A 26,890-nucleotide genomic window follows, 5' to 3' on the forward strand; every position below is an offset into this window, starting at 1 on the left:
AGTCTGTCTTCCTCAACATTATTGCCAGCCCTGCCTAGCACAATGACTAACTAGCACATTGTAGGAGCTTAATGGATAGTGAGTGATAGCATATAAGCAAAGTAAATCTAAAAAGAGCAGGAAGGGGGCACCTGGCTGGCTCATTGGGAAGAGCATGTTGACTCTTGATCTCGGGGTCGTGAGTTCGAGCCCCATGTTGGGTGTAGAGAAAACTAAAAACATAAACTTTAAATAAAAAAATAAATAGGGTGCCTGGGTGGCTCAGTTGGTTAAGCGACTGCCTTCGGCTCAGGTCATGATCCCAGGGTCCTGGGATCGAGCCCCGCATTGGGCTCCCTGCTCAGCGGGGAGTCTGCTTCTCCCTCTGACCCTCCCCCTCTCATGTGCTCTCTCTCTCTCTCATTCTCTGTCTCAAATAAATAAATAAAATCTTTAAAAAATAAATAAATAAATAAATAAATAAATAAATAAAAATTAAAAAATAAATAAAGCAGAAAGGCATTAAGACAACAGAAATCAAATTAGAAAGGCAATGTAATTGGCAAAAACAAAACTCTAACAGACTTAGTAAAGAAAATGCACAGTCATAGCATTATTAAGATTATAAAAGAAAAAAAATAAAACCAACAATAAGAGGGCGAAAAAACAGAGAAATACAATTTTATTTGGGAAAAATAGAAATTTAAATCACTTCTAGGACTTCGCAAAAATTCCTTTGCAGTTGTCCCACCTTCATTTTACCTAAGATGAGGCTCAACAATAGTGACACACCGAAGCCAAGATTAATCATAAAGTCATCATGTACACAGCTGACCTTAAATCTCTCATTACAAAATTCCCAATTTCATTTTTTTTTAAGATTTTATTTATTTATTGGAGAGACAGAGAGTGAGCGCATGCACAAGAGAAAGCAAGAGCAGAGCGGAGGGGCAGAGGGAGAGGGAGAAGCAGACTCCCCACTGAGCAGGAAGCCCCACATGGGGCTCGATCCCAGGACCCCGGGATCATGACCTGAGCCGAAGGCAGTCGCTTAACTGACTGAGCCTCCCAGGTGCCTCCAAAATTCCCAATTTCTGTGTTCCAGCCTACCTATTTAACACTGCCACACACCCTGCCAGAAGCAGCAAGGATCATGTTACCCTAAAGACCCATCAAATTTATCACAATCCCTCCAAAAACTTTGTTATACAGATGAGCTTATAAAATTTATCTCCTTCATCTGAACATAAATAGCAAGCAATAGTATTATCGCATCTTTAGAGCAAATTCAACCCAACCGTCCAAAGCCACAAAAATCACTGGTATCATAATCATGATTATATACATGGGAGTAATTTTTTTTTATTACACTGTTCTATACAGACTAATTCAGCACTTTCTGAATGTATTATAATACCATCCCCTGGATCTATATCTTGGACTATGTTTTTTGTTTTTTTTTTAAAGATTTTATTTATTTATTTGACAGAGAGACAGCAAGAGAGGGAACACAAGCAGGGGGAGTGGGAGAGGGAGAAGCAGGCTTCCCACTGAGCAGGGAGCCCGATGTGGGGCTCGATCCCAGGACCCTGGGATCATGACCTGAGCCGAAGGCAGACGCTTAACGACTGAGCCACCCAGGCACCCCTATATCTTGGACTATGTTTTAATCATCCCTGGATAAAGTCCAAAACAGAACCAAGTTTAAAAGACTTCCTCACTGTATTATAGGACAGCATAGTTAGCTGCTACACCAAACCAGTTTCATCTGAGTCACAACCTCAACTGCCTGCAGGGACCAGGAAGTAATCTAAATGTGGAAGCAGACTAGGTATAAGATAATAGAGTGTGATGAAAAGCACACTCTGTTCTAAAGGTGCTCAATTATTTTTTAATTAGATTTTGAGTCTGTTGAATGTTTTGAAAGCCAAACAAAAACATATCGAGGCTGAATTTGGACAAATTTACTAGGGTTCAAATTTTGCAATCCTCATTGTTTGGCTTTCAAAACATTCCACGGATTCAAACCAGTATTTACCAAGTGCCTATTGTAAAGAAGGTACACATAAGTCGAATAAGAAAACGCTTATTAAATGTTATTGTTGATACAACAAGTACTTGTGCAAAAAGCTGTCTCATCATACTTTACATGAGGTTTTGGTAAAGTGATAAGCACGAGACCCAAATTACAGACCAAATCTACTTCCTCTATTATATAAGAAAGAAAAACACACTTCAGGTGGAAAGAATACTCTATTTCAATACTTTAATATTGAAATCAGCTATCATACATATCCATCAGCTCTCATATTTCATTGTCCTTATCTCAGGAGATAAAGGGAGATTAATTTGATGAAGCATTCACAGCAAATCTCAGCAAATCTACGACACTCTGTACTTCATTCCATATTTATGTCAGGTCCTTTAATAAGTTACTTCTTATTCATTGTTTTCTAGGATTTATGAATTAGTGCAATACATCGAGGTATTATTTAAAAGGCAAATACCCTATAGATACGGATTTGTCATTCCAATTCCTTGGCACTCAATAACATAAGTGTCTTTAGATGCATCTTCATCTTCTGATTTCTTCACAGAGAATTTAGCCTGAAACCAGAAAAGTATTTAGTATATAAGTAATATGAGGAGGAATAGAGGGAGAGCCCATAAATTCAACTTAAAAAGGCAGGTAGTTAATATCAAACTCATTTTACTGAAGCAGCTAGAGGCACAAAGATCAAATGACTCATGAGAAATTCAGTAGCCTGGATATAAGATATTTTGCTCCAGAACCATGACTCTTGTTCAGAAACAATACTCGTGCAGTTCTGTCAGAATGTATAGCATGGGCCACACTCCATATCCACTGAATCAAAATCCCCAGGATATTTGTAGGCTAGGCAATTATCATTTTTAAAATCTCAACTGTTAGCTGTAACATACCTTCACTACTTACTTCCTAAATTTTTTCTAAAACATGGCACTGAAGCGTTTATACTTCTTTTATTTTGTCAAGTATCAAGTTTTTAATTTCCCTCAAATTTTTCTTGCCAATTTAATTCCCTAAATACACTATTCAAAAAAAATCTAGTTCAGAGAAGGAAGGTGGGGGGAGGCCCTTCATCTTTATTCGGCTTAACATTGTATTTTTCACTTGTTAACTAATTCAAGTTTAGCTTTGAAATATATCTCTATCACTGTACTCTGGAAACTTTTTTTTTTTTTAAAGATTTTACTTATTTATTTGAGAGAGAGAATGAGATAGAGAGAGCATGAGAGGGGGGGGAGGGTCAGAGGGAGAAGCAGGCTCCCTGCCGAGCAGGGAGCCCGATGGGGGACTCGATCCAGGGACTCCAGGATCATGACTTGAGCCGAAGGCAGTTGCCCAACCAACTGAGCCACCCAGGCGCCCTTTTTTTTTTTTTTTAAGATTCTATTTATTTATTTGACACAGAGAGAGAAAGCACAGGTAGGCAGAGCGGCAGGCAGAGAGAGAGGGAGAAGCAGGCTCCCCACTGAGCAGGGAACCGGATGTGGGGCTCGATCCCATGAACCTGGGATCATGACCTGAGCCAAAGGCAGCTGCTTAACCGACTGAGCCACCCAGGCGCCCCTAGAAACATTTTTTTTTTAAAGCTACTGCGTTGGGGTGCCTGGGTGGCTCAGTCGGTTAAGTGTCTGCCTTCGGCTCAGATCATGGTCCCAGGGTCCTGGGATTGAGCCCCGCATCGGGCTCCCTGCTCTGTGGGAAGCCTGCTTCTCCCTCTCCCACTCCCCCTGCTTGTGTTCCCTCTCTCGCTGTGTCTCTCTCTGTCAAATAAATAAAATCTTTAAAAAAAAAAAAAGCTACTGTGTTCATTCTAACAAAACAGTTAAAATCAAAACAGAGTGGATTGAATTTGTAGCAAAGGGATTTCAGGTGTGCCTAAAACCTTAGGATTCTATGAAACACAATTTGAAAACCATCATTCTGGGGTCCTGTCAAATAGTAATATTCACAAATTATTCCAGTTTCAGTATTATGTGGCAGTACACTGATACACAGTAGGTACTGAAAATTATTGTTGAATGAATGAACACTGAATTCTGAGCTATAAAGCCAAATTATTTATGTTATTATATATGTGTATATGTATTTTTAGCATTGTAAGCATTATATAAACATAAAACATAGGAACAGTCAAGGAAATCATTTCTAACCTATATATAAACATATTGAAAACTACAAAAATTTAAAGCTGGAAGGAGCCTTAAGGGACTATGTACCAGTCTAATTTTACAGATCAATTATCTGCACTGAGGCACAGCAAGATAAAGCAGCTCACCCGAAGTCCCTCAGTTAAAATACAACAAAGCTGAACAAGAAACCAGAGCTATAAATGCCAAGTCACGGCACTTTTCACTGTGTACTCACTTCAAATAACATGTCAGTGTCTATTATATGCAAAGTACTAAAAAAGGGAAGACTAAATGAATACAACTTGGTCCTTAACTCTCAAAGAGATCATAGTCTACAAAGAAAGACAACAATTACAAATACAGCATTAATGGAAAAATAAAAAATACAGTTAACTATCTCTCTACATCAAATATAATTTGCTTTAATTCCTATTAGCCTTTTCCTACAATTGAACCAATATTTATCTATGCTTGTTTTTCCCTTTTTTTTTTAAAGACTTATTTCTTTATTTTAGAAAGAGAGAGAAAAAGAGCATAAGCAGGAGGGACAAAGGGAGAGGGAAAGAGAATCTCAAGCAGACTCTGTGCTCAGTGCAGAGCCTAATGTGGGGCTCAAGCTCACAACCATGAGATCATGACCTGAGCCAAAACGAAGAGTCGGACATTTAACTGACTGTGCCACCCAGGTGCCCCTTATCTATGCTTTCTATAAGAAAAAAGATGTATGTTAATAAAAATCAGACAAATAAACTGTTGGGAGTAGGGCAGCAGTGACTTTGTGCTTAGTACACTTCTACAGTGGTTATTTTTTTTAAATAGTGTGAGTTATTTTTATAATTTTTAAAAATACGTAAGGTCAGCACATTCATAAAATTTTGAGTTACAAATTTCATATCACTTTATGAAATTACAAAGACTACAGCAAAATGGAACTATGCAACATTACTGAAAAAGGCAAGAAATGGAGCTGTATGCATTAAGTGTAAAAAAAAAATACAAAGAGAAAACCCTTTTAAGAGGAAAACACCTAAATGTCAATAGTGGTTTTACTGGCAAAAGGGAATTATGGCAGGTTTTTTTCCAAATTTTCTATAAGGAAATTATATTAGTTCCAGATGAAATATACATGTTAGTCACTCTTTTAAATTAAGAATGCTGTAGAAAAGGTACAAATATGAGCTTATACAATACTAAATCCTATTTCACTAAAAACTGTAAATCTATTCTGATAAAAGTTAAGAGGGTTGGTATTAAAATTTCAGCAAATATCCCATTGTACCACAGAATCACAAGAAAATAAAACATTTAAAATGTTATATAAATATTTAAGTTTATGGCCAATTATAAATCCCTTATGATTTGATTTCATAGTTCTCATCAAAACATCTTTCTTCTGTAAGGCAGTACCACTGTGGGCTCTGATGCATGCTTTCCTGGGTTTGCTCAAAGTACAGTTCTGCCACTAAGAAACTATATGGTCTTGAGCAATTAACTGAATCCCTCTACCTCACTTCACTCACATGCAAAATGAAGAATAATAATAAACAGCCATCTAAAATGGTTATGCAGAGGGACACCTGGGTGGCTCAGTCAGTTGAGCGTCTGACCCTTGATTTCGGCTCAAGTCGTGACCTTGGGTTCGTGGGATCGAGCCCCATGTGGGGCTCCACACTTGGAGGGGAGTCTGCTTGAGATTCTCTTTCCCTCTCCCTGTGCCCCTCCTCCTAGCTCTTGTGCGCTAATAAATAAATGAATCCTTGAAAATAAATAAATATGGGGCGCCTGGGTGGCTTAGTCAGTTAAGCATCTGCCTTTGGCTCAGGTCATGATCTTGGGGTCCTGGGATCAAACTCTTCATCGGGTTCCCTGCTCAGAAGAAGTCTGCTTCTTCCTCTCCCTCTGCCTCTCCCCTTGCCTATGCTCTCTCTCAAATAAATAAATAAAATCTTTAAATAAATAAATAATAAAATGGTTATGCAGAGTAAGATGATGCAGGTAAATTGCTGAGTTAGCTCAATGTCTGCCACACAGGAAGTACAGCTGAGTGATAGCAATTATGATTACCATTAAGTTTGTTTTTTGTTGTTTTTTTTTTAAAGATTTTATTTATTTATTTGAGAGAGAGAAAGCACATGAGAGGGGGGAGGATCAGAGGGAGAAGCAGACTCCCCGCTGAGCAGGGAGCCCGATGCGGGACTCGATCCTGGGACTCCAGGATCATGACCTGAGCCAAAGGCAGTCACTTAACCAACTGAGCCACCCAGGCGCCCAACCATTAAGTTTTCTGTTTATTACAATCTGACCCAAAACTGGCTACAGTAAAAATCAGTTACTCTTTCTAATGGAATACTCACCTTTGCTAGCTGTTCAGCAAAATGTATAGCCGTTTGTGTATGGAGTGTAACTGGTCCTGTTTTTATTCTGGAAACTCCACAGGCTAATGCCATGAAAATTATCAGCTATTAAAAAAAGAACAAAGAAGAAAAATTTCACACATTTACTAATATTTGGAGTTAAAATTCTACTGCTTACCACATGAAAATACTATTAGAAATCAAAACAGCTAAAAGAATTTCTACTTCTTTAGGTTTCCAAAAGTCCTAAGATGATGATAGAAAACCTGTGTCACCCACAGTGTGTGGTATGGTACAGAAATGCTTAGCAGCAGTTGCCAACATAGATTTTCTAAAATTACTGTTTAAGAAGAAAATAGAGAGTTAAAAGTTAATATACTTAATCAGACCAACTGTCTCTACAAGCTGAATATATGACAAACTTCTTCCACTCTCTAAAATTACAACATTTTAACAGGTAAATAAATACACTAATACAGAATTACTGGGATTATAGAGTACACCAGGGTAAGAAGGAAGAGACTAGAAATAAGGGAAATTGTCTTAAGAAACTAGTTGGGGGGGGCGCCTGGCCGGCCCAGTCAGAGGAGCATTCAACTCTTGATTTGGGGTTGTGAGTTCAAGCCTCACGCTGGGTGTAGAGTTACTTAACATAATAAAATCTTGAAAAGAAAAGAAAAGAAAAGAAAAGAAAAGAAAAGAAAAGAAAAGAAAAGAAAAGAAAAGAAAAGAAAAGAGAGGAAAGAGAGGAAAGAAAGGAAAGAAAGGAAAGAAAGAAAGAAAGAAAGAAAGAAAGAAAGAAACTGGTTAAGAAATCCTGAAGAGTATATTTCTAAATATAGATTGCTGGTTTGAGATGAAGGAGAGAAAAGTGTGATAGAAAAAAAGAAAATCTATCAAGACAGTGGGCCATAAAAAGATCTTCCTTGGAAATACTCACCAGCATCTCTCCATGTAAGTAGATATGTTAAGTTTGAGAGGTCTATGACACATCCAAGTGGAAATGCTGACAGATACAAGGGATATGAATTTGGAGTTAATCACCTGAGCTAGTGATATAAATGTGGGAGTTGTTCGTACACAGATGGTATATAAGCTGTGACACTGGTTTTGAAACACCTGAGGGAGTGAATATAGGTAAAGAAAAGACGCAGGAGTCTGAGCCTAAGGATTCTCCAAAATTTAGAAGTTGAGAAGATGAAAACAATAGTAATAACAAACTAGCAAAGAGACTAGAATACATGGCCAGGGAAAAAGAAAGATAATGTTTCAGAAAGCAAGTGAGAGGGGCGCCTGGGTGGCTCAGTCGGTTAAGCATGTAACTCCTGATTTCGGTTCAGGTCATGATCTCAGGGTTGTGAGATCCAACCTGTGGGGCCCTGTCCTGGGGCTCTGTCCTGGCCATGGCGCCTGCTTAAGAGTCTCTCTTTCCCTCTCCCTCTGCACCCACCCCCAACTCTAAAAAATTTAAAAATTAAAAAAAGAAAGCAAGTGAAGAAAGTATTTCAAGAAGGAAAGAGTGATCAATTGTGCCAAATGCTGTAGCCAGGTGAAGATGAAAACTGAAATTTGAGGTATATAATTCCAGAATATTTAAAAACTGGTTGAACTAGGACATGCCAATCAGTCTCTGAAAGTCAATGATTAAAATTTATATTCATTCTGGGGCACCTAGCGGGCTCAGTCGGAGAAGTGTACAACTCTTGATCTCAGGGTCGTGAGTTCAAGCCCCACATGGGGTATAGAGATTACTTAACTTAAAATGAATTTTATATTCAATCTAATTACCAAATATTCAAATCTAACAGGTGCAAAGGTTTTTATCCTAGAAGTATCATTACCTGGTCTTGCAGATACTCATCCACAGCACCACCATGTCTAAGATTTGCTAATAGCATTTCAGCAGCTTCAATTCCAACCTTGTCTGCATTTACACCTAGGACAGACACAATGGAAAAAAATTAAATTACAAAGAGGCAAAAAGCTGAATTAATATATCCCAGTTAGCACCGACCTAACATTTTTTAGGCCTCTGAATTCACCCAACGCAATTTTTAGGATAAGATCTTTAAGTATATTTAATCTTCTGAGAGCTTAGCACAGGCAAATAATTTATATCTTTAAATGAACCTAGTGGCAGAAAAACCAGGCTGCTTTGGCCATTTTAGAAGTACTAATTATGAGGGGCGCCCGGGTGGCTCAGTTGGTTAGGTGTCTGACTCTTGGTTTCGGCTTGGGTCATGATCTCAGGGTCCTGGGATTGAGCCCCACATGGGGCTCTGCACTCAACATGGAGTCTGCTGGAGATTCTTTCTTTCTCCCTTTGCTCCTCCTGCTTGTATGCTCTCAAAATAAATAAATAAATCTTTAAAACAATTTTAAAATTATGAAACCAATTTATAACTAAGTTATGATCCTATATTGCTATACCTCAACTTCAAAATTTTAAATTTGGGATTTATACATGTTATAATTAGTCTGCAGGCAATTCTTTTAGAATTAAAGGATTTTTTTTAAAAGTCAGAGAATTAATTTTCATCTAAGAAAGAGCAGATAAAAATCCTCATGTCAAATATTGTAAAATTTTATTCCTTTAAGATTTAAACAGGCATTATCTTATTTTGAAAATAAGGCAGAATATTTATCCCCATGCCCTACTCTCTGATTCTCCACACTTACCCCAAATCCTCATACAATGCTGAATATAAAATGTCTGTCAAAAGTAGTGGAATATCAAATGATTTTTTTTTAAGATTTATTTATTTATTTGAGAGAGAGAGAGTGCAGGGGGAGGGGCAGAGGGACAGAGGCTCTTCCTCTCTCTGAGAGAGAATCCTCAAGCAGAATCCCTGCTGAGCACAGAGCCTGACCCAGGGCTGGATCCCAGGACCCTGAAATCATGACCCAAGCTGAAATCAAGAGTCGGCTGCTTAACCAACTGACCCACCCAGGCATCTCTCAAATGATTCTTTTAAAGTATTTATTTTAAACTAAAAGAAGCCCCTGGCTACAAATAAAAATGTCTTTTAAGACATGACAATGTGGTTAGTTTTTATTTCTATTTTATATTTGGAAATTCATTTGATTACGAATATGCCTTGGTAAGATTTCCCAGAAAAGTGGAATTTTCAAAATCTTAACTGTTTTTCCTTACAGCAGTTATTATAATATAATAAATTAACTATCTTTACAACATCCATCAGTCAAGTACATGACTGAATGAAGTGGTCTGGAATATGTGGTATCAACCTCAACTACTCAGCCTCTTCTGTTTCTTCTTCCAAGTGGAGATGGAAATGGATATGATAAAACCTAAGCTGCAAAGTTGTTACAGAAATTAGAGATAATATTTATAAAGCATATGTTACCATGACTGGTTCATATTAAGCTATTGATAATAACAGTTAATACTGAGTACCTAGTATGTGTGTCCCACACTAAGTAATAGGAACTGGTTCCTCTGGTAAGACAACATAAAAAAATACTCATATATTAGAGAACCAGAGGATAAGCAGGGACTAAGCTCTAAGGTATAAACTATATCCCCAGTGAAAGTTCAGAGAAGGAAAAGATTATAGGTTCTATAATAATTAGAGAAGGTTTCATGAAGCATAAAGGACTCAAGTGAGTGCTTTAAGAATGGCTAAAATTTGCATGGAGGATGAGGGAGAAGGAAAGAGTTCCTGACTTGGCAGTATTAGAGAGCAGCAGACGTGCTAAGGTTTCTCTGCCAAGTGGCAAAGTGTTTCCCACAGCCGTTCACACACCCTCTTACCCAGCCGCCTTGATAGTGAATAATGGTATGAATGGATCTACATCATTACCAGCTATTACTAGAGGTCTGTGGCAACTCAACAAAATGAAGTATATATGAGAAATCTGCTTATTAGTATGTTCTTAAAAAAAAGAGCAAAATCCTAATTTCCTCTGAAATTTTAATGCTTTTCTAATGGACAATCTACGGTACCCTGGGAATACCAAAATCATTGCACTGTTTTGTCTCTTCTGCCAGACTAAGCCAGGGAACAGGACAGTGGTTCTCATGTCAGTGACCCTAGTATATACTACCTGGCACATCTTGGTACCCAATAAACTCATATTCTACCCAATGTCTCCCCAGCACTTACTATTTACATGGGCTCCAATCTCTGCTTTATACTGTGCATTATCTTTACTTTCTCAAGACTGTTAGGTACAGGGAAGAATCAATGTGGCTCACTATCCACATTGATTCTTTCCTGTACCTAACAAGTAATTAGTGTACTCTAAATATATTTTTGATCACTACTTCTCAAACTTCATTATACCTCAGAAGTATCCGATGAGCTTGTTAAAACAGATCCTTGGGCCCAACTTCCAGAGATTCTAATTTGATAGGTATGAAATAAACTCTCAAACTTGTATTTAAAACAAACTCTCAGATAATGCTGATATGCTGCCGGTCCACCAATCACATTTTAAGTAGCACAGTTTTAAATAGAATTCATTGGGGTGCCTGGGTGGCTTAGTCGTTAAGCGTCTGCCTTCGGCTCAGGTCGTGATCCCCAGGGTCCTGGGGTCGAGCCCCGCATCAGGGTCCCTGCTCTGCAGGAAGCCTGCTTCTCCTTCTCCCACTCCCCCTGCTTGTGTTCCCTCTCTTGCTATGTCTCTCTCTGTCAAATAAATAAAATCTTTAAAAAAATAATAATAATAAATAGAATTCATTTATGTCAGGTCAACTGGAGATGTTGATTTTACTTATTCCACTTTGTTGATAAGATCTGATACCCAACTAGTATCTACATCTACCAAGTGAGCAGACTAGGATTACCTGAAATTTTTTATTTTCAGCAGTAATAAATGTGATTAAACAGAACAGCAAGGGTAAGCATCTTTTAAAGATCTACAAAGTAGGAATAAAGCACCTCAACTACCACACAAACAACAAGAAGTCCAACTAGAAGTCACCTCAATGGCAAAAGTAACTTCAAATATTACAATTAGATGTATACACGTATCTCCTCTCCCAAATATACTAAATCTTAACTACACTTCCCTTTCACAAAAATATTGGTTTTTTTAGATCACCAATGTAATAACTGATACAGGGAAGAATCACCAATAGACACTAAAACCACTGGATGAAAGCTGTATAGGAATAAGATAATCAGATGGTCTCAAAGTATTATACCAGATGACTTATTACTTATAAAAAGGGAAAGGATTTATAGCAGACAGACCTGGAGGGCACTACTTTAACCAAGTGATCACAGTCAGCTTTACCAATAAAGGACAAATTGACATTATCACCAACCCTGTTGTGATAAAATGGAATGTCCACAGTCAGCTATTCCTACTAAAAATGTTTCACCTGAATATATCTAATCATGAGACAATCAGACAAATCCAAATTGTGGGAAATCCTATGAGAAAATGGCCTGGACTTTTCAAAATGTTAGTATCATGAAAGAAAAAAAAGGTGAAACTATTCTGTAGTAGAAAAGAAATTAAACAGACATGACCAATTGCTGTGAGTGCTAAAAACAAAACAAAACAAAAACCACTGCTCTAAAAAATATTTTGGAGGCAACTGGTTATGTATGAATATAAACAGACAAATTCTCTGGGTATAAAAATGGTATTGTGATTACACAGATATTGCTCTTTGGACATCCCTGCTGCAGTATTCAAGGGTGAGAAACGGTATCTGCAACTTACATTGAAATAGTTAAGAAACACACAAACTTGTAGCTAAAAGTTCACTACTGGTAAATCTTGGAGAACGGTGGATGGATGTTCATTAGTCATTCAACTTTTCTGTAACTTTGAAATTTTTCAAAGTATAAAGTTAGGAGAAAGACTGAAAATTTAACTGACTCTAAAACAATCAGTTAACCATATCCTTTCACACTTATCATCTATCATGCTATAACATTCTAATCCTAACAGATAATTAAAAAATTTTACACCAGCACTGGAAGTTGTGGACCCGTCATTTATCTGTACCTCGTTTACCAAGCGATGATCCAGCGAACAAACAGCCGGTGGATGTCTCAGCAATAATGCTATATAGGAAAAAATAAGCATTATTATCTATGCTATATTCTAAAATTATATGCAAAAACAATACAGTGGAATAGTGATTATTAAGTATGCAGAATCAGGGCGCCTGGGTGGCTCAGTCGTTAAGCGTCTGCCTTCGGCTCAGGTCATGATCCCAGAGTCCTGGGATCTAGTCCCGCATCGGGCTCCCTGCTCGGCAGGAGGCCTGCTTCTCCCTCTCCCACTCCCCCTGCTTGTGATCCCTCTCTTGCTGTGTCTGTCTCTGTCAAATAAATAAATAAAATCTTTAAAAAAAAAAAAAAGTATGCAGAATCAGATCTATCTAGTAAATTGCAAAAGTGAAATTCTTTATACAGAGAGCGGCATGATTAGCATTCTCCAACTTCATCAGGGTATCAGTATCCTTCAGCACTTCCGACAAGAAGTCACACTAGATTCTAATCCATTCACAGGTAAGGAATGGCTCTCCTTGAACTTTTGATACCATTTCTAATATACTATAAAGTATTTTATGATGGGTGCCTGGGTGGCTCAGTCAGTTGAGCATCCGACTCTTGAGTCTGGCTCAGGTCATGAACTCAGGGTCATGAGATTGAGCCCTGCATGGGGCTCTGTGCTGAGCACAGAGTCTGCTTGGGATGTCTCTCTCCTTCTTCCTCTGCCCCTCCCCCCTCTCACGCTCTCCCTCCCTCTCCCCCCCAAAATAAATAAATAAATCTGTAATAAAAATAAAAAATATAAAACGTCTTATGATTATCTAAAATGAAAAGGTTTTTCTATGTGTTCGAACTTAAGTGACCAACTTAATATATGCTATATCCTTAGGATGTTATATGTGAACCTCATGGAAACCACAAAACTAAAACTTTGATACACAGAAAATAAAGAAAACACCAAACGCAAGAACACTACCAAAAGTCATCAATCACAAGGGGAGCAAGAGAAGAAGAAACAGAGAAGGACTACAAGAACAACCGGAAAACAATTAACAGAACGGCAATAAGTACATACCTATCAATAATTACAAAAGCCAGGAGCAATTCAAGTGTCCATCAAGAAATGAATAGCTAAAGAAGATGTGGTACATATACACACAATACAGTATTACTCAGCCATAACCAAGAATGAGATCTTGCCATTTATGACAACATGGATGGACCTAGAGGGTATTATGCTAAGTGAAATAAGTCAGAGAAAGACAAATACCACAGAATTTCACTTATATGTGGAATCTAAAATACAAAACAAACAAACAAAAAGCACAAGCAGACCCATAAATATAGAACAAAATGATGATTGCCAGAGGGGAAGGGATGGAGGATGGGCACAATGGGCGACAGGGAGTGGGAGATCCAGGCTTCCAATTACAGAATGAGTAAGTCACAGGGATGAAAGGCCCAGCATAGGAATCTAGTCCATGGTACTGTAATGGGATCATACGTAAGGTGACAGATGGGAGCTGAGATCATGAGTCGGACGGATGCTCAACTAACTGACCCACCCAGGCCCTGCCTTCTCAATTCTTCTATACATTGAAATCTCACTGCGTATACGTTTATCCTCATTTTCCATTTAACATTATAAACAAAAGCATTTTCCTGATATCATAAAATTCTTCCTAAACAATATTTAAAGTTATTAAAAAGTTAATCTCTAAGAAATTAAAGATAATATTTATAAAGCATATGTTACCATGACTGGTTCATAATAAGCTATTGATAATAACAGTTAATAGTGAGTACCTAGTACGTGTGACCCACACTAAGTAATAGGAACTGGGATGGGAGCTCCACTTGGGGTGAGCAAAACATAACATATCGTCAAATCACTAGAGTACATACCTGAAATCAATGTAACATTGTGTGCCAACTATACTTCAATAAAGGAAAGATCTTTCTACAGAGATGTTGGTTTTGTTTCACAGTTTTTAGATAGTATTATCAAATGTAGAACATGCATTTAAACTCTTTAATAGAAACTCTGAAAAAGAGACTTTTTATCCACAGGAGATACTCTCATATTTCAAAAGATCAATTAAAGCATTTTTATATTTAAATCAATATAATTAATCAATATAATTCTTCTCTAAATAGATCTTTGCCAGATCTAATATTTACATGTAAATGGACTTCACATTTGAGGTACAGAAAAACAAACGGAAATATTTCTCTCAGGATCAGCTTCAAAGGCTAACTTCTGATTAGATTAAGAGTCATAGGACTCTTACAATGTAATAAAAAGCAAACCATCCTCAGAAAAAAAATTCAGCATAAAATAATCATCTTAATTCATCATACTATTGTTTTAGGTAGCAATGTCCTTAAAAATATGCCTTTTTAAAACTGTAATATTTCAACAAAAAAACTACAAATCTTTCACTTAAACAGGATAATTATTTCAGAGCTCTCAATCAGTATCCAGGAAAAAGGTATTGTCTCACATTATTCCATTTCCATTGCCAAAGGCTTGGTCTTTAGGTTCCTGAACAGGCTGGATGTTAACATAAAGATCCCTAATCTCCTTTCTGATGCATCTTACAGCTGCCGCCGCCATATCTTTTGCTACCTATTTTGGCAAGACAGAAAAATAGGATAAAATAAATTAATGATTATTTTGACAATTGTTTTCAAGCCTTCAAAGAAACATATAATACTTAATAACTTTCACATGCATTATATAAAAACTAGATTTTCAAGAGTAAAGAGCACAGATGTTTAAGAAAAAATTTTAATGAAAAGATATATTAAAAAATTAAGTGCTTCAGGGGCACCTGGTTGGCTCAGTCAGTGGAACATGCACCTTTTTTCCTTTTTTAAAAAATTTTATTTATTTACTGGAGAGAGAGCGAGAGAGCAGAGAGGGAGAGGGAGAAGCAGATTCCCCACTGAGCAGGGAGCCCGACGTGGGGCTCAATCCCAGGACCCTGGGATCATGATCTGAGCCAAAGGCAGACACTTAACCAACTGAGCCACTGAGATGCCCCATGGAGTGGAGGATGTAACTCCTGATCTCAGGGGTTTAAGTTCTACCTCCATGTTGCGCACAGAGAGTACTTAAAAATAAAATCTTTAAAAAAAAATTGAGTGCTTTCAATTATTTCAAAATTTAGCTGACATAATGCCAAGACCCACATATACTTCTAGACAACTTACTTTAAATGGCAAAACACCAGCAACAAAAGCTCTTCCATATATCTTAGTCACAGAGCCACGGTCAGTTAAATTTATTGGATTCAACTGTTTAACTGGTGACATTCGGACAATCACTTCACCACCCCCTTTTGGGTAGTAACCCCTACAGAAAGTATGACAAATACATAAATTGCTTGTACAACAAAAATAAAACTGAACACTTATAATAAAATAACATGTGAATGATATCCAAACGTATAATTCATGTTTGAAATTTCCAAGTAATGTTTTAGGTCTGTGCTGTCCAATATGGTAGCCACAGACTACATGTGACCATTTAAATTTAAATGTAATTTAAAACTCAGCTCCCCAGTCACACTGGCCACATTTCAAGTGCTCAACAGTCGTATGTGGCTAGTGACTACTATATTGGGCAGATAGGGAACATTTCCCTCAAAGCAGAAAGTTCTTTTTGACAGTACTGTTTTAGAATATAAGCTCCTTGATGGTAGAACTTTGTCTATTTTGTTCCTGCTATATTCCAGCACCCTAAAACAACGTCTGGTAAGTAGGAGGTACTCAGTAATACATGATGAATACTGAAGCAGCTGAACATTAACAAAATTTTAACTCAAATACTGAGTGTCACTTATTCTATAGAGGATGCTGGGAACATAAAGATGAGAGTAACAGCGCTCCTATCCACAAGGAGCTCCCCATCTGGTAAAGAGATGGCTGCACAACCTCCTAGAACACGTCAGGTTGTAAAAAAGACTACAAAGAGAGGTGCAAATATGAATTCCAACTGAGACACACTCATAGACAATTAACACAAGAAATTACAAGTTACATTTTGAAAAAATACAGGATTTCTAGTTTCTAAGAGAGCAAGGGAGGAAAAACATGAACAAGAAAATGAAAGCCCAAAGGCACAGATTAGTTTTAAAGAGCAAGCAAACGTGTGTACATGTTTGTACAGGGGGCAGCGGAAGCTAGAAAGCTAAACTGGAACAAGACTGCAGGACACTTAAATGCCCCACCAAGAAATCTGGCCTTGTTATTATGTGGCAGAAGGGAAGCCTTGAAGAGTAATAATCTGAATGCCTAATGTGTTTCTTTGGAAAATAATTGATTGCACTGTGGAAGAGAATCCCTTTTATGACCCTGCCATGCCTAGTCCAGTTGTCTGCACACAGAAAGTACTCAATCTGTGCTGAGCATGGATAATACTAGATGGAAGGTCCCTCAGGGTAGCAATTCCCTTGAAAATATTTCCCCCTAGAAACAAGCAAATACCATATGTAGGTGCTTTCAAGTCCCCATGCCCCTGCTGCTTACTGTTTTTAAGCCACACAAAGCATAATTATTTCCTATAAACTGTATTTCCTACAAGTATTTCCTAATTACTACGAGAAGTAGTGGGTTGCAGAATAATTCTCTAAGGTCTAACTTTCCCACTACTCTAAGTACAAATAGTGGGTCAAAGGCCTAACAAATAAGTAACTTACCTCATTTTAATGTCACAATTAAATTTGAAACCAAATTTTTCCACAATTGGCTTGAAAACCTGAAAAATCAGTTTATTGTTACTTTAACCACAAATATTCACTGATTCAACAAGCATATTTATTAAACAAAAGTGCTCTGCACTGAGCTAGCAAGAAGGCACTATGGATAAATATTGATATAAAAATGGGGAGTTCTATTTTTCAAGTAAAATAACTGATATGTAAACCAAAATTAAAAATTTAATATTTAATTAATCAGGGCTGTGCCAGTCTAATGAAAAAAATGTCAGAACACAGGATACTTGATCCCAGTGGTTATTTTACTCCATAGGACAGTATTTCCTAACCCTTCACTATATAATGCATAAGAAATTAGGGGATATTGGTGAACAGCATTCCATTCTGCCATCTAAATTTTTTTTAAAGATTTATTTATTTACTTATTTGAGAGAGAGAAAGAACAAGCGGGGGAGGGGCAGAGGGCGAGAGGGAATCCCAAGCAGGCTCCATGCCCAGCAAGGAGCCCAACACGGGGCTTGATTCCACGACCCTGAGATCATGAGTCGGACGCTCAACTAACTGACCCACCCAGGCCCTGCCTTCTCAATTCTTCTATACATTGAAATCTCCCTGCGTATACGTTTATCCTCATTTTCCATTTAACATTATAAACAAAAGCATTTTCCTGATATCATAAAATTCTTCCTAAACAATATTTAAATAACTGCATGGCATTCTAGCAAATTTATTTAACCATTCCCTGAGTTTTCAATATTACATAATTATGTATGTTATATAATTATTATTATAGTATATAATGCTCTGCTCAAATATCTTTAACATTTATCTTTTGCTGCAGTCTGTAATATTTAATTAGGGTCATTTCCTTGAAACTGAATTATCAGGTGAGGAGAGATTAACTTTCATTACACATCCTATCAAACTAAAATTTAAAAGACTGTACCATCTAGGGGCACCTTGGTGGCTCAGTCAGTTGAGCATCCAACTCTTGATTTTGGCTCAGGTCATAATCTGGGGGTCATGAGATCAAGACCAGTGTCAAGCTCCATGCTGGGTGTGGAACCTGCTTAAGATTCTCTCCCTCTGCCCCTCCCCATGCCGCTGCGCTCTCCCTCTAAAAAAAAAGATTATATCATGTATTAAAATGGCAAAAAATTTAAATATCAAGGCCTGGGGAGATGCAAAATAGCTGAAACTCTTATACAGTGCTAGTGAAAATGCGAAAGAATGCAGCCACTTTGGATACCCAAACAATTTGGCAGCTTGTCATAAAGTTAGATATAGACTTACTATTACAAGCAATCCCTCTCCTTGGTACTTACCCAAAAGAAATGAAAAATTATGTTCACATAAAAAATTGGTACATATATCTTTTCAGTGACATTTTCATATTGTCAAAAACTGGAAACAACCCAAAGGTCCTTCAACAGATGGATGAATGGCTAAACAAACTGGGATATCCATGTAATAGGGACTACTTAGCTTTTATTGCTAAAACAAGTCACAGGGATGAATCTCAAACATATTATGGTAAGTGAAAAAACAAACAGGCTCAAAAGGCCACATACAGTATTATTCCTTTATATGGCATTCTGAAAAAAAGGCAAAACTATGATACAATACAGATCAGTAGTTGCCAGGGGCTGGGGTGTGGGACTGATAACAAAGGAATATGAGGGAATTTTTTACAGTAATTTTGTATCTTGACTGTGGTGGCTGGTTAACAACCATATGTCAAAAATCACAGAATTGGGGTGGCTCAGTCGGTTAAGCGTCTGCCTTCGGCCCAGGTCATGATCCCTGGCCTGGGTCCTGGGGATCAAGTCCTGCATCGGGCTCCCTACTCAGCGGGAAGCCTGCTTCTCCCTCTGCCTGCCCCTTCCTCTGCTTGTGCTCTCTCCCTGACAAATAAATAAAATCTTAAAAAAAAATAAAAAATCACAGAATTATACCCTAAAAAGGTGTGCTTTACTATAATTACACCTCAATAAACGTGGAGGGAAAAAAATACCACTTTTCTCTCCTACTAACTGTATAAGTATACTAAGTTTTATCATTTTCAAAATTTATAGTCAAAATACGGTACTTAATTTTTAAAAATTTTATCTTATTGAGGTAAGAACACTTAACATGAGATCTACCCTCTTAACAAATTTTTAAGTGTATAATATATTACTGTTGACTATAGGTAAATGTTGTACAGCTCTCTAGAACACATTCATCTTGCCTAACTGAAATGTTATGCCTGTTGATTACTAACTCCCCATTTCCCCCTTCCCTCTACCCCATTCCACTCTTTGAGTCTATGAATTTGATTACTTTAGATACCTCATACAAGTGGAATCATGACAGTATTTGTCTTCATGTGACTGGTTATTTCACTTAGCATAATGTCCTTGAGGTTCATTCACGTGGTCACATATTCTTTAATTTTTTTAAGGTTGAACAGTATTCCACTCTATGTATATGCTACATTTTCTTAATCCATTCATCCATCAACAGACATTTAGGTTGCTTTCTCATCTTGGCTATTATGAATAGTGCTGCAATGAACATGGGAATGCTAATCTCTCGTCAAGATCCTCCTGATTTTAATCCTTTTGGATAAATACTCAAAAGTGGGATTTCTGGATGATATGGTAGTTTTGTTTTTAATTCTTTGAGGAACCTTCACACTGTCTTCCTTAGCGGCTGCACCATTTTGCATTCCCACTAGTAGTGTGCGAGGGTTCCACTTCTCAACATCCTCACCAACTCTTGTCAAGCACAGTGTTTACCTCTTTGAGTTTTTTCTTCCAAATCATAATTCCTGTATTTATAAAATGACTGGTTTATATAAGTAATATAATTCATGTAACAATACACTTGAGGTTTTAAAAGAATTCACTATCAACACTGTTCCAAGATACAACACAAAATCTAAAGTAAACACAATCCCTTACCCTCTCCTGCAACACAACTAGACACCATGAAGAAATAAACAGGCATGCACATGAACCACTCAGGATATACTGAATAGAGAATGGAGATTCAGAAGAATATACGAGATCGTCTTAGTTCATCAACAACAGAAGCACTTACCATGGTTGTGTAATCAATCTGCGGTGCCATTTCAGCATTAGTTCCGCCTTTTAAACGAAGTTCTGATGCAGAAGCAGCAAAGAGAACACAGGGCATTGAGACCTGCATCAAGAGGCACACACTCCTAAGGAAAAGGCAAAGCAGGGTTAGCTGCATTTTCTTTCTAAAGTCTCAAGAACGTGGTATTACTACACATCACCATTAGCTGGGGCACAGACAACTGGGAAGAAAGGTATATACCGTCAAGTCTCAAGTTAAAAAAATACCCCATTAAAAAAGAGGGGGCACACCTGGCTGGCTCAGTCAGTAGAGCGTGCAACTCTTGATCTCAGGGTCATGAGTTCCGAGTCCCACACTGGGCGTAGAGCTTACTTTATTATTTTTTTAAGATTTTACTTATTTGCCAGAGAGAGCGAGCACAAGCAGGGGGAGCGGAAGGCAGAGGGAGAAGCAGGCTCCCTCCTAAGCAAGGAGGTCGATGTGGGACTTGATCCCAGGACCCTGGGATCATGACCTGAGCCGAAGGCAGATGATTAAGCGACTGAGCCACCCAGGCATCCCTAGAGCTTACTTTAAAAAACAAAACAAAACAAAACAAAATATAAAACAAAACAAAACACCTCAGTAACTAAGAAAATCCTGAATCTTAAAGAAAGACAGTATTTCACAGTAGAAGGAATTGGCCTTAAATGATCAGCAAATCTGGGTTTGAATCCAACTCATTAGTTGTGTGATCTTTCTTTAACTTAAAAGAAGTAAAAAAAGAATTTTTTTAAAATAAAACTATTGTTATAATGTTTTTATAAAGGGATTCCTGAAAGTGCAATTTATGAAAATTCATTTAATACAGTTAAAGTCTAAAAATACAGCACAGGAAATAAAGTCAATTAAATTGTAGTAACTTTTCTACAATGACAGATAGTTACACACACAAAAGTGAGGGTTTAGAAATACTTAAATAATTACATCTGAATCTCTACCATGCACAAGGCATTGTTCCAGATAACAAGATACAGTGCCTACCACTGTGGAGTTTATGATATGATAGAATAATATTTTACAAAGACTGACAGCTGAATATTTTACATGGAAATAAGTTTAAAGGAAATAATCCTTGCTGTAACTCACCTCTGTTTGGTCATTATAGTAAAATAACGTGAGAAATCATGAGAAATAATTCTAGAATATGAAGTATTTTAAAAAATGAAACACTTGGCCAGATTTTCTAAACAAGTTGTCACATTCATACACAGATTGTAGTATACATTAGACATAGACTCTAATACCAAAAGACAGACCTTCACTTAACTTTCTCATGGTAACAATGCATATGTACTGAAATAAACAGTCTCTGTCACTGATAATGCATTTCATTAATTTAGTAAACATTTACTGACTGCCTAACATGTTAGGTATTATAAGAGAAAACACACAGAATATAATCCCTGTTCTTAAGGAGTTAAACAAGTGAGAAGCAAGTGAAAAAACTTGGAAATGTTTAGTTTACAGTAAACCATAAGGTTAACACTACTTAATTTCTCTGTGTTTATTCCCTCTGAGGACCCCAACATTTAAAGTGTTCTCCCCTCTCCACAGATAAAATCAGATTCTAAGAATAGTAAAGAAAACCTGAGGGACGCCTGGGTGGCTCAGTTGGTTAAGCATCTGCCTTTGGCTCAGGTCATGATCCTGGGATCGAGCCCAGGGTTGGGCTCCCTGCTCAGTGGGGAGTCTGCCTCTCCCTCTCCCGCTGCCTCTCCTCACCACACACTCTTGCTCTCTCTCCATCTCTTAAATAAATAAATAATCTTTAAAAAAAAAAAAGAAAACCTTAATTTTAGGAGATAAGAAATTGCGAAAACAAAGGTAGACACCTGAGAAAACACATGGTACTGTAATCACAGTGAAGGATAAAAATGTTAGAATGTGAATAAATAAGATGTTCTCTTGCTAGGAAAAAGCTTGGTTTAGTCTCCTGAATGGAGTTGTATTCACAACTTTAAACTCATTTCCCATATAGTCTAGTGGGTTAGAAGCCAGAAGGCCTACATTCTAATCTAGTTCTCTCCCTGACTCCATGACGTTGAGTAAATCACACCAGAGGCTCTTTATTCTCGCATTCACAAAGTGGAGGAAGGATTGGAAATACATGGTTTCTACTTTCCCTCTTGCAGCTTCAAAATTCTGTAATTTTGCTTTAATTTTTAGATAGTTGGTTGACTATAACTTTCCTCCCTTTCTTTACAGGAGAATACCCAAAATACTATGCTGACTATAAAGAAAGATACCTCAAAATTCCTTACTCCCCTTAGAAAGTTCTCACTTGGCAAACCTCACCTTAGGCCTGAGCAGGTCCCTTTTCACAGAGGTCTATTCACAGCATCACTCAAGTCTCAATTATCACTAAACATTTTCTTTTTTTTTAAGATTTTATTTATTTGAGAGAGAGAGCACAGCGAGAGAGAGAGCAGAGCGAGAGAGAGAGCATGACTGGGGAGGGGGGGAAGGGCAGGGGAGAAGCAGGCTCCCGGCCGAGCAGGGAACCTGACGCAGGGCTCGATCCCAGGACCCTGGGATCATGACCTGAGCAGAAGGCAGACGCTTAACCAACTAAACCACCCAGGTGCCCACTAAACATTTTCATAAACTAAAATAATAATCAAAATCAATTAAAACAGTTTCTGAAACAAACTGGAATCAGGTTTACATTACTATTTCTTATTTTATCAAATTTCCCAGTAAAGATAGGATTTTAGTAAAATGATATGGTTTACAATAGCAATCAGCCAAATAACCCAGAAAACACAAAACATGCTCTCTGTGTATTATCAATAAAAGGAGGAATTCTTGGAAAAGGATAAAGACTGAATTTAATTGTTAAATATCCATTTTCCAAAGGGGGGGAACCCAAGATCATATCTAAACATTTCTTTTTTTTTTTTTTTTAAGGATTTTATTTATTTGAAAGAGAGAGTGAGTGAGAGAGAGAGCACAAACTGGGGGGAGAGGCAGAGGGAGAGGGAGAAGCAGACTCCCCACTGAGCAGGGAGCCCAATGCCAGACTCAATCCCAGGACCCTGGGATCATGACCTGAGCCAAAGGCAGATGCTTAACCGACTGAGCGACCCAGGCACCCTCTTTTTTTTTTTTTTTAAGATTTTATTTATTTGACAGAGAGAGACAGCGAGAGAGGGAACACAAGCAGGAGGAGTGGGAAAGAGAGAAGCAGGCTTCCCGCCGAGCAGGGAGCCCGATGCAGGGCTCGATCCCAGGACCCCAGGATGATGACCTGAGCCAAAGGCAGACGCTTAATGACTGAGCCACCCAGGCACCCCATATATCTAAACATTTCTAAACAGGATAGCATAAGTATCTATTAAGACAACAAAAATACCTAGACTAGACTAAAAGTAGAATATGGTCCATAATTAGCTGCAAACCCAAGAACTAAATATGCTACATACAATGCAAAAAACTACTCTTACCACAGGGCATAAAAACTTAGTCATTTTCCAATATTCAGTTTCTAAATAATAAAAAGAAACAAATAGGCTATACTATACACAAAAGAAAATCCTAGATTTAGTAGCTACAATTAATAAGCAATTAGGTACCCCAAACTACAAAATCTCTATCCCTGAAAGGCTAGTGTTTTATCTCCATTTTAAAAGTGAGGAAACTAAAGCCCAAAGAGGTTAAGCAACTTGTCTAGTAATGGTAGGTAGTACCTGCACCCAAATCCAGGTCTAACTCTAAAGCCCATACTTAAATGGAATGTAAGTGACACATACCCTGCTGTCTTGGTATCTGCTGTATGGATTCCACCTTTAATCTTCTCTGGTGTAAACATTATTTCTGTTGAGCCGATTTCTGCCCCCTCCAGTTGCCCATCACACAAATCTCGAATCATTTCCAGTCCAGATAAATGTTGAGGCCTTCAGGTCATAATACTGCATCAAAATGTGTGCATTCAGACTGCCTATAGCCCCATATTTTATGACCCATTTATAAAACTGCAATGGCAAGAAAAGAGCAAGGTCTAACCACAACAAGTGCTATATCTTCAGTGTCAGAGCTTCTTTTGGGTTTTTATGTACCTAGACTACCCGCTTGAAGGCATCATTTGGTTCCTTCCAAATCACTTACTTTAGCTAAAAGCGCATACATGGATGCATTGTTGCAAACGAGAAGTATGCAAAGAGGAAAACTGAAAAACTATCCCAGGGCCACCAATCTCACTTGCATGTCATTGAATAATCTATGGAACCTGTTATGGGCTGAATTGTGTTCCTCCAAAATTCTTATGTTGAAGCCCTAACCCCTAGTACCTCAGAATGTGACTCTATTTGGCATTAGGGCCTTTAAAGAGGTGATTAAGTTAAAAAGAGATAGGGGATGGCTGGCTGGCTCAGTCAGTAGAGCATGGGACTCTTGACTATGGGATTCTCTGTGGTATCTTTATAAAAAGAGGAGATTAGGACATACAGAGACATCAGGGGTACACATGCACGTAAGGATGACCATGTGAAGAGGCAGCAAGAGTGAGGCCATCTCCAAGCCAAGGAGAGAGACTGGGAAAGAATCTTCCCGTATGGCCCTCAGAGGAAACCAACCCTGCCAGCACCTTGATCTTGGACCTGCAGGCTTCAGAACAGTGAGAAAAACAAATTTCTGTTGTTTTGGCCACCCAGTCTGTGGTATTTCATTATGGCAGCTCTAGCAAACTAATGAAGTACCTAACACAGCCCTTAATGAATTGGATTTTCCTATTGGTGAAACTGATTGCTGCAAACAAGTGCTGTGACTAAGGTAATTAATGTTCACACACATCAATAATTGCCTTTTAATAATTTCAAAATGGAATGTGAATAAAATAAAAGACTAAGAGACTGCTGATCTAGTAAAACGTCCAAAGGAATCAGTTTGGCTTCAACCTGGGTCCCCTTCTAACAGGTGCATATACCTGAAACTTAGCTAGTGACAAACCTAGCTTCCCAGACAGAAGGAAACAAGGTCAAGGGTCAACGTTTTCCCCTGTCCACAACTGATAATTCTGATTATGCTCATAACTTCTTTGAGGTCTGAACGAAAGCTAGAACGACACATCTCAGGGTCCTTTCCTGAGCTATGATTCTAAAATGTGCAGCACCAGAGAACACACTGGTTAAAAAGTGGGGTTTCCTCTGGCCCTAACTGCTGCTCTGCCCTGGTCCATCTTGCCCGCTGCTGCAACCTCTCCAGATACCTGAAATGCCCAATGACTTGAGAAAACATCTTAAAAGACAACTCATCAGGAAGCTAGAGAACTCTAGCTGTATAGAATAAACGTGGGCCTATTTTCTCAACTTGCCCCTTGTGGCTTTCAAGATCGCCTAGCCCCCAGCTACCGCTAGCCGCCCGAGCCGATGCACGGTCCCCCGGGGCCCTGGGGGCCGGCTTTTCAGATTCCTCAACTGTGGGGCTGGATCTTACAAGCATCACCCCCGGGCTCCCAATTCCCCAACCACACAGGGCGACCCAAACCCCAGGCCCGCCCGGAGCACCGCAGTCCGCCCCCCCTCCAACCCCACCGCCCGTCCCCCAGCCCGGCGCGGGCCCACCCGCATCCTCCAGTCCCGCGGCCCCGCCCCCCAGCGCCCCGATGCACCTGAGGCCTGGCGTGCTGCGGCCGGCTCGGATCTTCTGTACCCGCAAGGGGAGGCCCAGGAGGCAGCTCAGGGCTGTAGACACCCTCAGGATCTGGCCGCCCTGCCAAGGGTGTGGGTGGGAGAGGAGAGAGAACATCATCAGACAGGGACGCTCCCCAGTCGGGGCTTGCAGCGCCACCGGCCCTGTCCCGGGCCCCGCACTCACCCCTTCCATGATCCCGCCGTCCACCTCCACCCGCTGCCCCGCCATCGGGGGCGCCCTGGGGTCCGGCCCGCGGCGACAAAGCCTCTGCCGGAATGGGAGGAAGAAGAGACGCTCGCTCCCGCCCCGCAGCTCCGAAACCTCCGCCCCGCCGAAGTCCGCGGGGTCTGGCGGAAGCACGAAAGCAGCGCCGGCTCCCGGGAAACCGGATGCAGCTGAAGCAAACCCCAACACTCAGCGCCGGGAGCCGGATCGCCCCGCCTGGCGGCAGTGCGCGTGCGCGCCACGCGGTGCTTAAAGAGGCGATGCCGAGAAAATTTCCTCAAATCCGACGCTCTCCGGGAGACGTGGCGGAGGCCTGGGAGGCATCCTCGGGGACTGAACTAAATGTGCGGCTTGAAGACACCAGCACGGAGCACCGCAAGACACGCAGATTGAAGAAAGCCTACGTTTCAGCTCAAACCGGATTCTCCAGTTGTCTCTCAGGCTTCTGCAGACATCTGTGTTTATCTCTTTTTCTCAAGGATCCTGCTGTATCCAGGGCTGAAGACTTTTAGAGCTGAGGATGGAAGAAAGGTCTGGATCCTACAGTGCACCGACCACTTTCTCTCTGGTCGGGTTTTCCTCTTCTGCAGACTGTCCCTTGATACCTGTGAGCCCGTCATTGCTCACAAGGGTGTGTGTGTGTGTAGTAGTAGTAGTAGTACTAATAGTATTTTTTTTCTCTTCTGAAACATGCTTTATT

General features: G+C 39.1%; 1 protein-coding gene across 4 annotated transcripts; it reads right to left on the bottom strand.

Annotated features, from left to right (window-relative positions):
* Nucleotides 1-2,217: 2,217 nt before the first annotated feature.
* On the bottom strand, nt 2,218-26,375 carry RTCA (RNA 3'-terminal phosphate cyclase). 4 transcript variants are annotated; one of them, XM_045897098.3, is made up of 11 exons: nt 26,149-26,373; nt 25,943-26,043; nt 24,087-24,230; nt 20,296-20,419; nt 17,194-17,252; nt 15,707-15,848; nt 14,995-15,119; nt 12,498-12,556; nt 8,354-8,448; nt 6,513-6,617; nt 2,218-2,586 (listed from the first exon to the last, which is right to left on the bottom strand). In XM_045897098.3, exons 1-11 carry the CDS (start codon nt 26,191-26,193, stop codon nt 2,488-2,490), a joined length of 1,098 nt encoding a protein of 365 aa, XP_045753054.1. In that variant the 5' UTR covers nt 26,194-26,373; the 3' UTR covers nt 2,218-2,487. The 4 variants fall into 4 exon arrangements, with proteins under 4 accessions (XP_045753054.1, XP_064444819.1, XP_045753055.1 ...); XM_064588749.1 differs by lacking the exon at nt 24,087-24,230 and having other exon boundaries at nt 26,149-26,375; XM_045897099.3 differs by lacking the exon at nt 26,149-26,373 and having other exon boundaries at nt 24,087-24,245.
* Between the last annotated feature and the right edge of the window lie 515 nt (nt 26,376-26,890).

The sequence above is a fragment of the Mirounga angustirostris genome, unplaced genomic scaffold (assembly GCF_029215605.1).
Source record: "Mirounga angustirostris isolate CCGP_5_RB_7025 unplaced genomic scaffold, mMirAng1.0.hap1 SCAF_4, whole genome shotgun sequence".
Lineage (NCBI taxonomy): Eukaryota > Metazoa > Chordata > Mammalia > Carnivora > Phocidae > Mirounga > Mirounga angustirostris.

Bases quoted from the DNA above. Each gene is read 5' to 3' on its own strand.
- RTCA (XM_045897098.3), bottom strand. From the start codon at position 26,193: ATGGCGGGGCAGCGGGTGGAGGTGGACGGCGGGATCATGGAAGGG. The intron at 15,120-15,706 runs GTAAGTTGTCTA...TTGCCAAAATAG, and splicing joins CTGGTGTTTTGCCATTTAAA to GTAGCAAAAGATATGGCGGC. The intron at 12,557-14,994 runs GTGAGACAATAC...TTTCCTATATAG, and splicing joins GGCAATGGAAATGGAATAAT to CATTATTGCTGAGACATCCA.